Genomic DNA, 15,940 nt, shown 5'->3' on the forward strand with positions numbered 1-15,940 from the left:
GGGCCAGAAGCTAGAATACCTGCTACTTGTGTTTTTTTACATATCTCACATTTCATATTTTTCAGTAGTATGTCATTAACAAAATATGTCCTGTGGCACAAAGAGATGATCTACATCCTTGTAAAATAAATTGTAGCACAGATGCTGAGAAACTACTTAACTCCAGAATACAATGAGAGTGTTTAACTCTTGTGACTGACATGTGAAAGAAAAATTGTTCCTGATATTCTCTGTTTACAGTTATAGAGAAAACAGTTTATACCAGAGAGGAAGCATTATCTCCAGTGCCAAGAATCATGCCACTGGTAAACCTACCACATCAGGAATAGCAGTTTTAATTAGAATGATTCTATGGTGAAGCTTTAGCCAACATATTGAGTTAATTGGAGATGGAATATGAATACTCTCTTCACAATTTTCAAGTACTGCATGCATCCCAAATTCCTGTAATTGTGTCAAGCATGAAAAACAAGCAGTGTGACTCTAGATTTATACTTTTAGCAGAAACAGGAAGTCTCACTTTGTATTTTTGCCTTAATTGATCTTACTCCATAATAGCTTATGAAGTCAATGTTCTTCTATTACAATTCTTTACTCGAGTAATTGGAAACTAAACATCTTATCGGTTACGGTCCTTATTGGCTTAATGAGAAGAGCATATAGGGGAAATTGAATTTATTACCTGATTTTTATAAGACCACACTCTGATTTCCAGAGTATTGTAGTATACCAGAGCCCCAGAAATTATCATTCACTATTCAAGTTGAATATTTGCCCTACTTAGTAACCTGTGATACAAGAGATCTGGTTTTAGAAATGATTCAGGAATGATTCAGGGCTGAGAATTTGATAGGACAGCTTTCTTTTCATGATGACTTCAACCAGGCCTTTGTTGCCAGACCTATGTCTTTTTTTGTTTGTTTGTTTGTTTTTGTTTTGTTTGGTGCTTTTGTTTTGTTTTGTTTTGTTGATACAAGCTAAATAGGACCTCAAGGCACTGGTCATGTATTTGTCAAGGGGCATGATCTGATTAGTAATCCCTAAAATTTCTACAGGCTAAACATTTGTAAGTAGCACATTGAACTTTCTGTGTATTACAATACCTACGTTCACTGTGACTCTGATGGCTAATAGTTGCTATTGGGCCGCAGTACAGAAGGCAATTATATCTTCACTGAAGTCAGAGCTGAACTGATTTCACACCGATTTTTACTCTGATGTCCCTATCCTATAGACAACTGCCAATACATTACTCGGAGATACTAGCATTCTTTTTACCAATGCATTTAATGCTTTTTCCTCCAATAAAAAAATGAGCAAATACTTGATAGTCTCTTGGAAAATTATCTTTCTCTTAGAATATTTTTAATAAGCTCCCCTGGGGCATGATGGGCATAAGAATTGACTTCACAGGGGCAGGAAAGCAAAAGTTCATGCTTTAGATTATTTTGAATCGATTCCAGTCATCCCACTTATCTACCTTTCAGTTCTTAAGTTCCCATGCCTCTCCAATCATGGTTCTTCGTAACTTTAACATAACAGATCTGAAAGGAATTTAAATTCAATCTTGAGGTCAAAGTTTGTTTTGAAACCCTACAGCTGCAAGAGGTAAAAGATTTATTCAGTTCAGTCTTTGAAAGTCTCACATTCATTCTGTACTTTGAATGGGTAGGAATTGGGGTGCTTTAAGCAAACCATCTCTATTAGTAGTAAACTCACCCGAAGTCTTTGAATTTTTTATGCTCTTCATTCAATTATATGCAGGCATAAGGTTCCAAATGTCATTTCTGCAACACACACTTCATTCTAGGTGGGCAGAGGTGGAATTTCTGTTGTCAAAATTCCACTCTTAATACTAGTATAGGTTTATAAAGGTTTTTGTCCCAGTCAGTAGGAAATAAACCACATATGCTCTCAATTTTCTTTAGAAGCTTTTACCAAACCACTTCTGGTATCTGTAGCTGTATAAGCCCAGATTCTTCAATGTAAGTAAGACAAACAGGCTCTAGCTCACTTAATCAGATAAATTCAGGGATTTTGGATGACACATACAAAATTGGATAAAGGGATTCTGGATGGCACATCAAATCACCAAGAAAAATAGGGAAACCTACCCATGTGCTACACAGGAAACAGTAACAAATTTTTCATAGGCCTGGCACGATGGCTCACGCCTGTAATCCCACCACTTTGGGAGTCTGAGGCGGGCAGATCACCCGAGCTTAGGAGTTCAAGGTCAGCCTGGCCAACATGGTGAATCCCCATCTCTACTAAAAATATAAAAAATTAGCTGGGTGTGCTGGCAAGTGCCTGTAATCCCAGCTACTTGAGAGGCTGAGGGGCGAGAGTCACTTGAATCCTGGGGGCGGAGGTTGTAGTGAGCTGAAACAACCGCCACTGGACTCCAGCCTGAGTATCAGAGTGAGACTCCTTCTAATTAAAAAAAAAAAAAAAAAGCGTAAGACATACTTAGATCAACACTGCTAACTGCAATGAACACCATATTGAACTAACCAACTAACCACTGTCATTACTGCTGCAAACATTATCTCCTGAGAAAATTTCTCTAGACACCCTCTTTATCTTTGCATTAACAAGTTAAGATCAAAATCTGGGTGATACACCTGTTCACTTCTAGTTTAAATGATACACCCACTCCCTCTGTAGCTGCAAGGACACTAGGACAGTGAGGACCTGGGTTTTCCAGCTTCTAAGAGGTAAGGCTCTATTTGAGTAATTTCTCAGACAGTTGAATGGGGTCATAAACAGGGCAACCCAATGAGGGACAGATTAATTGGCTTGATGTATCGAAATGCTTTAATATAAAACATGATGCATCTTTCAGAGAAAAATAAAATAGAAAGGGCATACCTTATTTCTAGGCAGCTACTAAGGAATTAGAATCTGTTTCTGATTTATACCCTTATGTACCCATCACTTTGTTGTCTCATAAAATTGGCCAGTTCACAAGTTATTGAACAGGCTTGCCATTTACTTTATGCAGCATTATAGTATTTTGTCAATTTCAGTGTAAACTCTATACCCACTGCTTATAGAATGGTTTGAATAGACTTACAATGATGTGTGGGCACTCAAAGTCGTATCAGTGATTTACTGTAGATGTTGGGAAATTTTGAAACCGATACAAATCATTGAAATAGTCCCTTAGAAATGTTAGGAGAAAAAATGTTTGCAAAAATAAAAAGCAACCAATTCTAGTAAGGGTTATAGTGTGGGTCAAAATTTATGTATTAGTAGTGCTCCCTGGAGGAGCAGATGTCATTTTAGCCCTTGGTAACTTTCTGCTATTCAGGACACTGATTGCCTGGAATTTCTTTGTCTCAACTTTTCTTGCCATGAGTCTTTCCTCTCACTCACATTCCCTCTTCTTTCATATCTTGCCAATTTTGTATCTTACTGACTTAAAGCCAGTATTTGTATAGTGTCAAGGTTTTTGATTAACTTATTTGCTAGATTTTCTTTTTTTTTTTTTTTGCCACTGAAAATCAGAAGACAGAGGAACTCATATTACAGGAAAATGTGGTTCTCAAGGAACAAGAAATAGCTTTATTAGAGGGTGTTCTGGTTGGGCAGTAACATTGAAAACATAGTTTCATATTTATTTGTCACCTTTGGTGTTAGTACTTAGTATTGAGTCTAAACCAACTTTAGACTAAACAACAACAAAACACACACACACACACACACAAAAAAATAAATAAATAAATAAAAACCCAGCCAATGAAACAGAGCATACTTGCTATGTGTTAATGTATAGAAAGGCCCAAAGTTTGCATTTAGTGTAAGAAAGTAATCTTTTGTTTGTATTTTTTTTTTTTAGTTTATTGCTTACAAAAAGTTTGTGTTACTAGGTTTTGTTATGAGCACATATTATTTTCCAAGAAATCCTATGTTCACAAACATAAGTAGAAGAAATGAGTTTAAAGTCATTGGATTGGTAATATAAAATCTGAAATGATCTTTTTTTTCTGTGTAAAAACAAATGTTTGCATGGATTCTTTATATATATATGTCAGACATATGTTTTTGTCCTATTTTCTATTTTCCTTTTATGTGCCCTGTGAACATCCTTTTTTAATATATATAATGTATTTTTGTTAGCTATTATGTATCCTTCATTTTTGCTAGATATTATGTGTTTTTCTATTGTTGCAAAACTGTTGCTATGCTTTCATAATAAATTTATCATCCATATTGCATTGTTATTTCTACTGAAATACTTTAATTATACAAATATGTACATTGATTTTAAAACACACGCACATAAAATGTGAGCCAGTAGAGTTTTACCACATGTTAACAAGTAATTAAATAGTGTCATTTTATTTAAATGTCTGAGGCCAGTCACTGTATGTCATACCTGAAATCCCAGTGTTTTGGGTTGGCGAGATGGGAGAATTGCTTGAGCCTGTGCAATACAGTAAGACCCCATGTCTACCAAAAAAAAAAAAAAAAAGATAAAATATTAGCCAGGCATGTAATCCTACCTGCTGGAGCAGACAAGACTGGAGAATTGCTTGAGCCCAAGAGTTCAAGGTTACAATGAGCTATGATCATGCCACTCTACTTCAGCCTGGGCAATAGAGTGAAACCTTGTCTCTAAAAAATAACAAATAAAAAAATCAATGTCTGAAACATAAGATACGTACTTGGCATTTTGATAATTCTGTAGTATTGTGCTTATATTTTATATGTATTCACAACAGTAATATAAATTGTAATACGATTAGCACAATAATATGAATTAATAACAATCATAAAAGCAAGCACAAGTTTCCTCTTTCAATACTCCCAATTCATAGTCCTACTTACAAATGGCAGCAGCTTCTGTTTTGAGTTATTTTAGTTGATTTATAACTCAAGAACTTATTTCCAAATAATGAAAACCTGATTAATGTTTTACATAATTCAGGAAGTAAATTATATACCCTCAAAACTCTAGAAAATTTAGAATGCTTTATAATATCCTTGAAAATATATTCTAAAGCAGTTCTGAATAGAGGTTCTGAACATTTGAAAGTACACAATCAAATGCATTTGTCAAAGTATTTTTATGTTTATTAGTAAAGGTAAAAATTCCAGTCAGGATGGTATGTATCTGAGTCTGATTCTTTAATATCCCCAAAATTTTCACTTCCCCACTCTCATCTGTTTAATTCAATTGCAAAGCATGGAAATAAAGCAAAAGATATACACACATAAGATAACTGTGTATTATAGTAGTGTTAATAAAACTTTTTGCCAACAGTTATGAAACCAAGTATTACCTGTGTTTTGCATATAAAATTGCTCCAATAAAATTTGCATGAAGGATTACTGGGATAAATAATTGAATTAATATTTATAGCTATTAGTTTCAAAATTAGCTAATTAGGTATCAAGTGTTAACTAGATTTTCTATTGACAGAAAAAGGATAAAAGTACAACAAATCTTGTTTAATTATTTTCAAAATTACTCAATTTTAATGGAGTAGTAGTAGTCCAGAGAGTTAACATCATGCCTCTTTATTCATCTATAATTTATTAGAAAGTTTTCACCCAGCCTAATTCTATTTACCTCCACAGAATTCATTAATATAATACATTTCCCTATGTATTATTATTTGCTTCATGTGAAAAGTTTTAAGAAGACTGTGACTGACTATAAATTCCTGCCAGCTTAGATGATGTTTATTCCCATTATTATTGTTTTTGCAGTTTGTTCTTTCTTGATCGTCCTCAAAATGATGCTATGAAAAGTACTCACTTGATGCATACTTAACACAGATATATTTGTAGAATAAAATCTAATTACCGAAATTTTAGATTTGTTTCTTCTAGGTAATTTTACATGGTATTAAATTGTTTTATTTTACAGACATATTTATGTATCCCCAAAAGTATGGCTATTGTGTATTTTCCACTTTAAAAGCAAACAATACTTTATTTTCTACATAGCTTTGGAAATTACTATAAGGTAAAATGTTATCTGGCATCCCTAACAATTGTGGTTTATTTCTGTAGTTATGTAAATTGTTGATTTATATTATAATTCTAATGCATCATTCAAATTTTATTTCTGTATTCTATAATTATAAATTTTACTAATTGCCAACAATAAAAGAAAATATATCCACAGGAATATTTCTGGGGGTCTTCTAAGTAGAGTGAATTTCAGATACTGAAGATGTTATTTTAAAATCTGAAAATATTGCACATCATTAGTTATTTTTTAAAATAAAAAGACAGATTTATCCATACTTGTCATAGATTGAAACATCTGTATGTTCTGTGCACAACAGGTGTTCAATAAATGTTTTGGGTGACAGTAGTGACTCTTAATGACTTCATAATGAAGTAATTATTCAAGTGTCATGTTAAAACCCTATTTCTTAGGAATTACATATTGGCAATTTTCAGCTGGCATACATTGTTATATTCACTTTAGTTCAGTTAAAAATATATTTTAAAATATTCCTTATCTTCAATAAAATGTACAAATTTCAAACCCTTCCCAATACTGTTATAACAAACAATGAACATAATTAAAATATGTATATCTACAATACAATAAAGAATTTTCAAAACTATTTAAGTAAAAGATGGCAATGAAATGAGTAATTAGTTTTGAAAGTAGTGGCATCTGCTATGTGAATAATCCAAGAAATGCTTTCCAATTTCCATGCATTAACTCTTTATTCAAAAGAGGGAATTTCACAAAAGACACAAATGGGACCAAATAAAATATAGGATACCATCAAATTGGAATTATAGGCCAGAAGGAGTGGCTCACTCCTGTAATCCCAGCACTTTGGGAGGCAGAGGTGGGTGGATCACCTGAGGTCAGAAGTTCAAGATCAGCCTGACCAACACGGTGAAACCCCATCTCTACTAAAAAATTACAAAAAATTAGCTGGGCATGGTGGCACGCACCTGTAATCACAGCTACTCGGGAGATTGAGGTAGGAGAATTGCTTGACCCTAGGAGGTGGAGGTTTCAGTGAGCCGAGATGGCACCATTGAACTCCAGCCTGGGTAACGAGCAAAACTCCATCTCAAAAAAAAAAAAAAAAGAAAAAAAAAAGCATCTGTTATTTACACTCTGCTCACTTAAAAAAAAAATGGTTTGAAGCATATTGGACAGATACGTCCTATACAATGTTCTCTCTCTTTTTTTTTTCTATAAAAAGTACTGTTACTTTGCTTTAGTTTTCCTTCTTTTTTCAGTTAAAAGTCTATTCCTTCAATGCCTGAAAGATGCCAGAACTCTGTACTTATTTGATCTAGGAAAAGTAAACCCAATGTTAATGAATATAATTCACTGTGAATCGTTAAAAAGTTGCATTTCGCAGGATTTATATTTCATAAAAGGGAAATCATACAATATATTTTTTCCTTTTGTGTCTGGCTTATTTTGCTGACTGTAATATCTTAAAGGTCCATCATGCTGTAGCATGTGTCAGAACTTTATTCATTTTTATGGCTGAATAATATTCTATTGTATGTGTATAACACATTTTGTGTCTGCTCATATTTGTTGATTAACAATTTGGTTGTTTCCACCTTTGGACAATTATTTCAACTATCTTTTGTGTTCAAATATTTGTTAGATCTTCTTGATTATTATTTATTTTAGTGTAGCATCAACTTTTATTCCTAATGTTGGTTAAACCACACATTTGAAAAGACAGCACAATTATTGACTCAAAAACAAAAAACAATATTTCAGCTTTAAATTATTTTCAATTTTTTTTAGCATGTACTCATTTTTTAAATGGTTAGAACAAATTAGAATATAGTCAGTTACAAAGAGGGCTAAAAATAAAATCAGTTATAATTAGGGTGCATAGTTGAATATTATAATTTTATATTTAAAATCAAAATTTTACATTTAAAAAGGTTTTTGCTTTTCTTTAAAAACTAATAAAATTATTTAGTAGCAATTTTATATATTTTCTATTCTGAGTTAATAAAAATTTCTGAAAAGCTTTTTAAGTACACAAAGGATTATTAATACCAATGCCAAAAATGAAAGTCAGATTAATGATGACTATGTATTGAGGAAAGTTCACTGAAAAACCATTAAAAGAAGCACACAGAAAAATTAAGTTGAACTTAAACTTTCTGTCCCAACTGTTTGCTTTAGCACAAATTATTTTAGTTTTCTTCTTTCGTGAAAGTTCTATTTTAAAGGGAACAACAAAGAAGATAATTCTAAAGCCTCTAAAAACCCATCTTCTATTAATTAGCTACTCACAAATGATGCACTGTATTTATTTGTTCTTAGTTTGACATATATGTGCATATGTATTTGTTCTTAATATTGACATATTATATGTGTTTACAAAAAACAGGAAATAATTGTTTCATAATTAAAGTGTTGAATTTTGACATTTTTCAGATGAATTCAAGTTATTTATGAAAAGGCTACCTATGAATTATTTCCTCAACACATCTACTATAATGCATTTGTGGACAATGGATTCTAATTTTCAGCGCCGTTATGAACAACTGGAGATCAGCATGAAACAACTTTTCCTAAAGGCACAGAAAATTGTACACAAGCTTTTCAGCCTTAGCAAGAGGTGTCATAAACAACCCCTCATCAGCCTGCCAAGACAAAGGTAAGACATTTGTGGCAATGTAAGCAATTAAGTTTACTGTTGAGAAAGTGAGTTCTATTTATTTTTCTGAATGCAGGTGTGTTAATATACAAATCATGATTTAATATATATTATTAGAGATAATTTGAAAACAATATATTTTCTCAAATAATAAATTATAGTTATTTTTCAAAGTAACCGTACAATGAGAAAAATATATACTAGCACTTCTTTTTTTTTTTCTTTTCTTATCAAAATGAAGAAATCATTCTAATTTGTTGTGTGTTGTAGCCAACTAATAATTGCGTTAAACAGTGAGCAGAAAAACACAAAGTCCTATGGTTACATTGTGAGCCTAGGAAATAAACAGGATGAGAAATTGAAATTCCTCTATATGTAATTTTCAAATAAAATAATTCAAGATATATTTTCTATAACCAGTATATAGAAAACCATAAACCTAATTCTACAAAAACTTCTGAAAATTACTATGAAAGCTTCTAAAATTTAATAGGAATGATGACAGACAAATTATTTGTGTCTGAACTGAGTTGGGGAAGCAGTGTTTGAATTTCCTACTTTAGCATGTACTGACCAGTAAGTATAATAAAAAGTTGTATTTATCTATTTGAGGTCAGTTTGAAAACGAAAAGCTACGGGAAAATATAGGACAGTATCACAAGAAATATACATTTGTACCAGTATCTCTTACATAAAATGCTTGAATTTTGACTAGGTGCTTAAATCATTAAGATGAGAAATCTGTAATTATAGATTTCTTTTGCTGGGAAACAACAAAAAAAAAATAAAGAAATAACCTGAAGGTTAGTACATAATTTTAAACATTCATTTAAAAATAACTCATTGGATTTGTGTTTGCTTGTTTGTTTGTTTAGAATTTATTGGTGTCTAGTATACAAAAAAAAAAAAACCTGTCCAAATATCATAACAATCTAAGGTGAGGTCCTTTGCATTGCCTCAAAAAGGAATGTATTACCAGTTAACAGTTACTCTTCATAAACCCTCACCCAGTCCAAGGCTGTTTATCTCTATAAATTTGTCTAATCTACTATTTGTCTCTGTAGATTTGTCTATTTTGGACATTATCTGTAAATGGGATCATACAATATATGGCCTTTTGTGACTAGCTTCTTTCACTTAAAAAACTGCTTTCAGGTTCTTCCATGTTGTAGCATCAGTAGTATGGGTATGCCATATACCATATATTGGGTTTTTGTTCATCAAGTGATGAAAATTTGGGTTGTTGTACTTCTAAGCTATTATGAATAATGCTTCTATGAACATTCATGTACACTTTTTCATGTGGACATAGGTTTCAATTTTCTGGGGCATATACCAAAGTGGAGAAATGCTGAGTCATGAGATAACTATATTTAACATTTTGAGAAGCTGCCAAACAGTTTTTCACAGTGGCTGCACCATTTTATATTTTCACCAGTCATAAATAACAGCTCCAGTCTCTCCACATTATCTTCAACACTTGTGATTTTGTGTCATTTTGGTTATAGTCATCGAAGTGAGTATGAAATAATGTATTTTGGGTTTGATTTAAATTTCCCTGATGACTGACAATGTTCAACATCTTTTCATGTGTTTTGAACATCTTTTCATGTTCATTGTATATCTTTTATGGAAAAATGTCTATTCAAATCCTTCACAGATTTCAATTTTTTTTTTTTTGAAAGTGAGCATTGAGTTGTAAGAGGGCTTCATGGCCAGGCGCGGTGGCTCACGCCTGTAATCCCAGCACTTTGGGAGGCCGAGGCGGGCAGATCACGAGGTCAGGAAATCAAGACCATCCTGGCTAACACAGGATGAAACCTCGTCTCTACTAAAAACACAAAAAATTAGCCGGGCGTGGTGGCGGGTGCCTGTAGTCCCAGCTACTGGAGAGGCTGAGGCAAGAGAATGGTGTGAACCTGGGAGGCGGAGCTTGCAGTGAGCCAAAATCGCGCCAGTGCACTCCAACCTGGGTGACAGAGTGAGACTGTCTCAAAAACAAGAAGGAAAAAAAAAAAAGAGGACTTCATATGTTCTGATTGCAAGTTCCTTATCAGTTGTATGATATACAAATAATTACTTCTGTTCTTTAAGGTGTCTTTTCCGTTTCCTAGGCAGTCTTTTCTCTTCTATTCTCTCTCTCTCTCTCTCTCTCTCTCTCTCTCTCAATTTCTCTCTCTCCCCTTCTTTGTGATCAGTTTAGCTAAAAGTTTTTCAACTTCATTTTTATTTTTCACTAACTTTTAGTTTTCTTGATAGTCCTTTTTTGTTTTTATTTCATTTTTCATACCAATTCTATTATTTTTTCCCTCTTTGATATGTGTTTAATGTCATTTTCTTTTTCTGGTTTCTTGGAATAAAAACTTAAGTTATTAATTTGAGAATTTTCACCTTTTGAGAATAAAAATTTCTTTTTAATTTTTCAACTTTTATTTTAGATTCAGGTGGTAAATGTACATGATTGTTTTATAGGTATATTGCATGATACTGAGGTTTGAGGTATGATTGATCCCATCACCCAGGTAATGAGCATAGTACCCAGTGGTTTTCAATAATTGCCCCCCTCACTTTCCCTCCACTCTAATAGTCTCTAGTGTCTACTTTAGTATGTTTATGTCCATAAGTACCAAATGTTTAGTTCCTGTATTAATCCATTTCTATGCTGAGGATAAAGACATATCTGAGACTCGGAAGAAAAAGAGGTTTAATGGAATTACAGTTCCACATAGCTAGTGGAAGCCTCACAATCATGGCAGACGACAAGGAGGAGCAAGTCACATCTTACATGAGTGGCAGCAGGCAAAGAGAGAGAACTTGTGCAGGGAAACTCCCATTTTTAAAACTATCAAATCTCGTGAAACTTATTCACTATCACAAGAACAGCATGGGGAAGACATGTCCCATGATTCAGTTACCTCCCACAGGGTTCCTTCCACAACACGTGGTAATTCAAGATGAGATTTGGTTGGGAACACAGCCTTACCATATCAGTTCCCACTGTGAATAAGTACTCACATTAATTGGCTTTCTGCTCTTGTGTTAACTCACTTAGAATAATGGCCTCAAACTGCATTCATGTTACTGCAAAGGACATTTTATTTTTTATGGCTATGTAGTATTCTGTGGTATGTATGTACCACATGTTTTTTTATCCAGTCCACCATTGTTGGAAACATAGGTTGATTCCCTGTTATTGCTTTCATCTTTTTAAATACAGGCATTCACATCAATAAAGCTTCCTCTAAGCACCGCCATAATTTATTATTTTATGCATCTCATATGTTTTCTTATTTCCTCCACAAATAAGATATTTAATATGTCTTTTGGTGTACCCCCAGGGAACATTCCATGACAGGGAAATGTGGCTGGGTGAAGATCTCGTTATTTGATTACAATGAGCCTTATGCCTTATATATGTAGGTTAAAAGCAATTTGAAAACCATGAAATAGGTTATTTTACCCAAAATAGAAAGTGCAAGAAGATGAGGTGAGTTAGGAAGCAAATCAATGAGTGTGGTTAATAAAGACATTGACTTTAGGGTTATAATATAAATAAATTATAAGTTGACATACAAAAATGCTATAAAAGTTCAAGGTCTGTAATGAAATTGTGGGAAGCTGACATCCCAGTTCAAATTGGGAGTGTCCAACATAAATAAGTAGAATAAAATAGAGGAGTATTATTTTAACTAGTATGTCTAGAGCTGCATATGTATGTCTGAAACTCAGGGAAGATTTGGACAATCTCAGGGAATCCAGTCTTAAGGAACAAAATCATTGGTTTACAGGAATCCATGAAATCTGAATCCAGCTGACATTTGAACAACAGGGGTTTGAACTGCCTGGGTCCAGTTATATGCAGATTTATCCCAATCAAAAAAGTTTTCACACAACCTTTTCCATCAGCAAATTCCTCACCCTCAACCTGGGGATGAAAAATATAGTATTATGGGATGCGAAACCCATGATAAGGAGGGCTGACTTTGTATCCTCAGATTCTGCAAGGCTTACTGTGGGACTTGAGTATGTGTTAAAAAATAAATAAATATATATATATATATATACACACACACATATATATATATGTGTGTATATATATATCTGTATATATGGGGATGGCAGAATTCCTGGAATCAATTATCCTGGGATACTAAGGGAAGACTGTATTATCAGAGAGTGCAGATATATGTGAGGTGAGTGAAGAAACAGAAACTGCAATTGAGCAGATAGTGGAGTAAAACGTATCATGGAAACAACCTTAATTTCTAGTAAAAATAAATTATAAGTTGACATACAAAAATGCTATAAAAGTTCAAGGTCTGTAATGAAATTGTGGGAAGCTGACATCCTAGTTCAAATTGGGAGTGTCCAACATAAATAAGTAGAATAAAATAGAGGTGTGTTATTTGGATTAGAATTCAATATAGTATAGATAAATCTTTGTTTTCCAAAACTTCTAAATTAAATAAATCAAATATTGCCACAGAGTTTTCTTGACTTTCTTTTTTTAATTTAGCATAATTCCTAAGTTGACTATTAGTCACCACACACACAAAAACAATGCAGACTTCTTGCTAGATAAATTTGCTTACTGAAGTTTGATATTTTCCATCCCCATTTTTCTTTTATTGCCAATGTAGCATCTTGTTTCTATTTCTCTTTTTTTTTTTTCCATTTTAAAAGAATAATACGAAATGACATCAGGAAAACAAAATAAAATATGTACTGGATTCTAGGAAGGTAGAATATGGCAGAGTGTAAAGTGGACATTGGCTATTTGTAAGTTATGTTTTCAGAAATTTTTGAAGAGGAGGTAGATAAGCCATACCAGTAATTCACTTTCATTACAAATTATATTTTTTCTTGCCTTTATGGAATTGTTCTCAGTCATTCCCTTGAACTTTTCTCACCCTAAGAACAGTCATTCAATTTATGATCTTCTAAAATCTTGAAAAATAAGCAAAAACAAACAGGACTTTCAAAGTACATCTCCACCAATAAGATATTTTCACATTTCCTATATAATGACAGATAGATTAAAGTTACTTTGCATAATGTATAGTTCTTCCTTTTCAATAAAGCTTGACATTCAGATTAATCTCACCATTTTTCCTCTGAGGAATTCATGTGACATAAAAATCCTTTTTCTTACTTGAGTAAACTCTAAAACCTGTGACAATTTGGTTTTCTTGAGGCAATCAACTTTTGCTGCTATTCTAAAACTTTGCAGATATGTAACAATGGCTTACTAATGTCATCACAAGATAGCGATTACAGCAATTTTATTGTCTGCTTCCACACTGCTATGAAGAACTACCTGAGACTCGGTAAATTTCTAAAGAAAAGAGGCTTAATTGACTCATAGTTCTTCATGGCTGGGGAGACTGCAGGAAACTTACAATCATGAAATAAGGCAAAGGGGAAGCAAGGCACATCTTACATGGCAACAGGGGAGAAAGAGAGAAAGAAAACTAGGGGGGATGTGCTATACTTTTAAAACATCAGATCTTGTGAGAACTTACTCACTCACAAGAACAGCACAGGGGAACCTGCCCCCATGAATCATTTACCTCCCACTAGGCCCCTCCCTAGTGTGGGGATTGTAATTAGAGGTGAGATTTGGGTAGGGGCACAGAGTCAAATTGTGTCAGCAATTATTGAAAATTATCATAGTATAATTCCTAAAACGTAGCCAGCTATAATATGTTGTGCTGCCATTCACAGAGCAACAAGGATCCATAGAAATATTGCCTTTTAATAAAGTGTTGGTAAAGGTTTAGCAACCAAATCTTTAGGAAAAAAGAAAGCTTTGATGAACAATATTTAACAATTTTTGTTCACTACCACAGGCAATATCAATCTATCAATGTGAAATCACTGAACACAGAGTTGTGAATAGAAGTACACACTCAGATCTTCTGAGTCAGGACACACAGGCTGCAGCAAGCAATTAAAACAATTGAATATATTATTATTATGAAGCTATTAATTTTTTATTAATGATATAAAGTGAGATGTAATAAAATATTTTAAGGCCACAGAGAAGAATGAGTTGAAGTCTACCCATTCATTATATGAGAGCTATGTCGTGCACTCCTATATATGCTCTTTCAACTTAGATATGAAAATATCGAAGACATATATCAGTAGGCAATAACAAAGGAACTTATTTTTCATATCATCATTGGACTCATGAGAAAAGCCTTTGCATTTTAGGAAGCTGTCAGTCTTCTAGCGGCAGATACAAGTTTTCCAAGTCTGTATTGTTCGCTTGAATGCTTTATTGTTATCATTGCCATTAAATAAATCAGTTGTTTGTCCTGAAGCGACAGCCTCATCTTTTTAAGTTTTGATAACAGATCCACCAAGTGCCCAAGTCTGAATAACCATCATTTTTCTGTCAAACTATATCAAGTAAAAATGATTCGCCATGAAAAAAGTGGCTACATCAGCTTGCAACTGAAATAATTGCAAAAGTTATTTTCCTCAAATCAACTATTATAGTGCTGTCTGCAGCATAAGTCCTTTATTCATGTGTCTTGTTTTGACATGCAGATTTATACTGAAGATTAAGATGCAGTAAACTTTATTTTACTTCAACATGAACATTCTTGAAAACATTTCTTTCTATTTTACAAGTATGTATCAGTAAAGAATATATGCCCACTAGGAGAGCAGTTTGGTGCCATTACTTGGTTTGTACTAAGCCTTCAGCAGTAGTTTACTCTCCATTGCCTTAGAACTGTCAGTGCAAGTGTCAAAACAATGCAAATGAAAAATGTCTTATTTATTTCCATGAAAACAGTTTTGACTTTGTGCATCTTCTGATAGGATCTTGCACTCTTTCCCAATCTTCCTCCCATGTACACCCAGGGTTATGTGGATCACTCTTTAGGATAGAGAATGCCTGAAATCAAGTTCTTCTCCCTGTAAGTAGCTAATAGACAGAAGACAAATACTTCTTCCTTTACATCTTCTCTTCCTTTACTAGTACAACCCTGAGTTTCATCTGAGTGTATGCTGCATCACACCTGTAGACCTTCCTTGCACTTAAGGTGGATACATGTATATAAATGGGAGGAATGCATGAAACTTCTAAATTAGTTCTTAAGGGAAGAAGAATATGTGTCATTTTCCTTCTCTCTTTCCCCTAACTAAGATGAAAATGTGATGACTAGTACTAAAAATCATAACATGAAGAAACTTGTGAAGAACTGTAGAACCCAGCATCTTTGAGGCCACCATATAAGTCATGGATTGTTTATGTTGTACTGTTATTTGAGAGGAAAAAAAATCCATCTTGTCTAAGTTACTGT

General features: G+C 33.4%; 1 protein-coding gene across 2 annotated transcripts in view; it reads left to right on the plus strand.

Annotated features, from left to right (window-relative positions):
• BRINP3 (BMP/retinoic acid inducible neural specific 3) overlaps positions 1-15,940 on the plus strand; it is a 391,129-nt gene that overhangs the window by 317,418 nt on the left and 57,771 nt on the right. For both annotated transcript variants that reach the window (XM_025394858.1, XM_025394864.1), the window contains one exon: positions 8,402-8,624. In XM_025394858.1, the coding sequence (XP_025250643.1) occupies positions 8,402-8,624 (223 nt within the window). The remainder of the gene's footprint in view (positions 1-8,401; positions 8,625-15,940) is intronic.

This window comes from Theropithecus gelada, chromosome 1 (genome assembly GCF_003255815.1).
Source record: "Theropithecus gelada isolate Dixy chromosome 1, Tgel_1.0, whole genome shotgun sequence".
Taxonomy (NCBI): domain Eukaryota; kingdom Metazoa; phylum Chordata; class Mammalia; order Primates; family Cercopithecidae; genus Theropithecus; species Theropithecus gelada.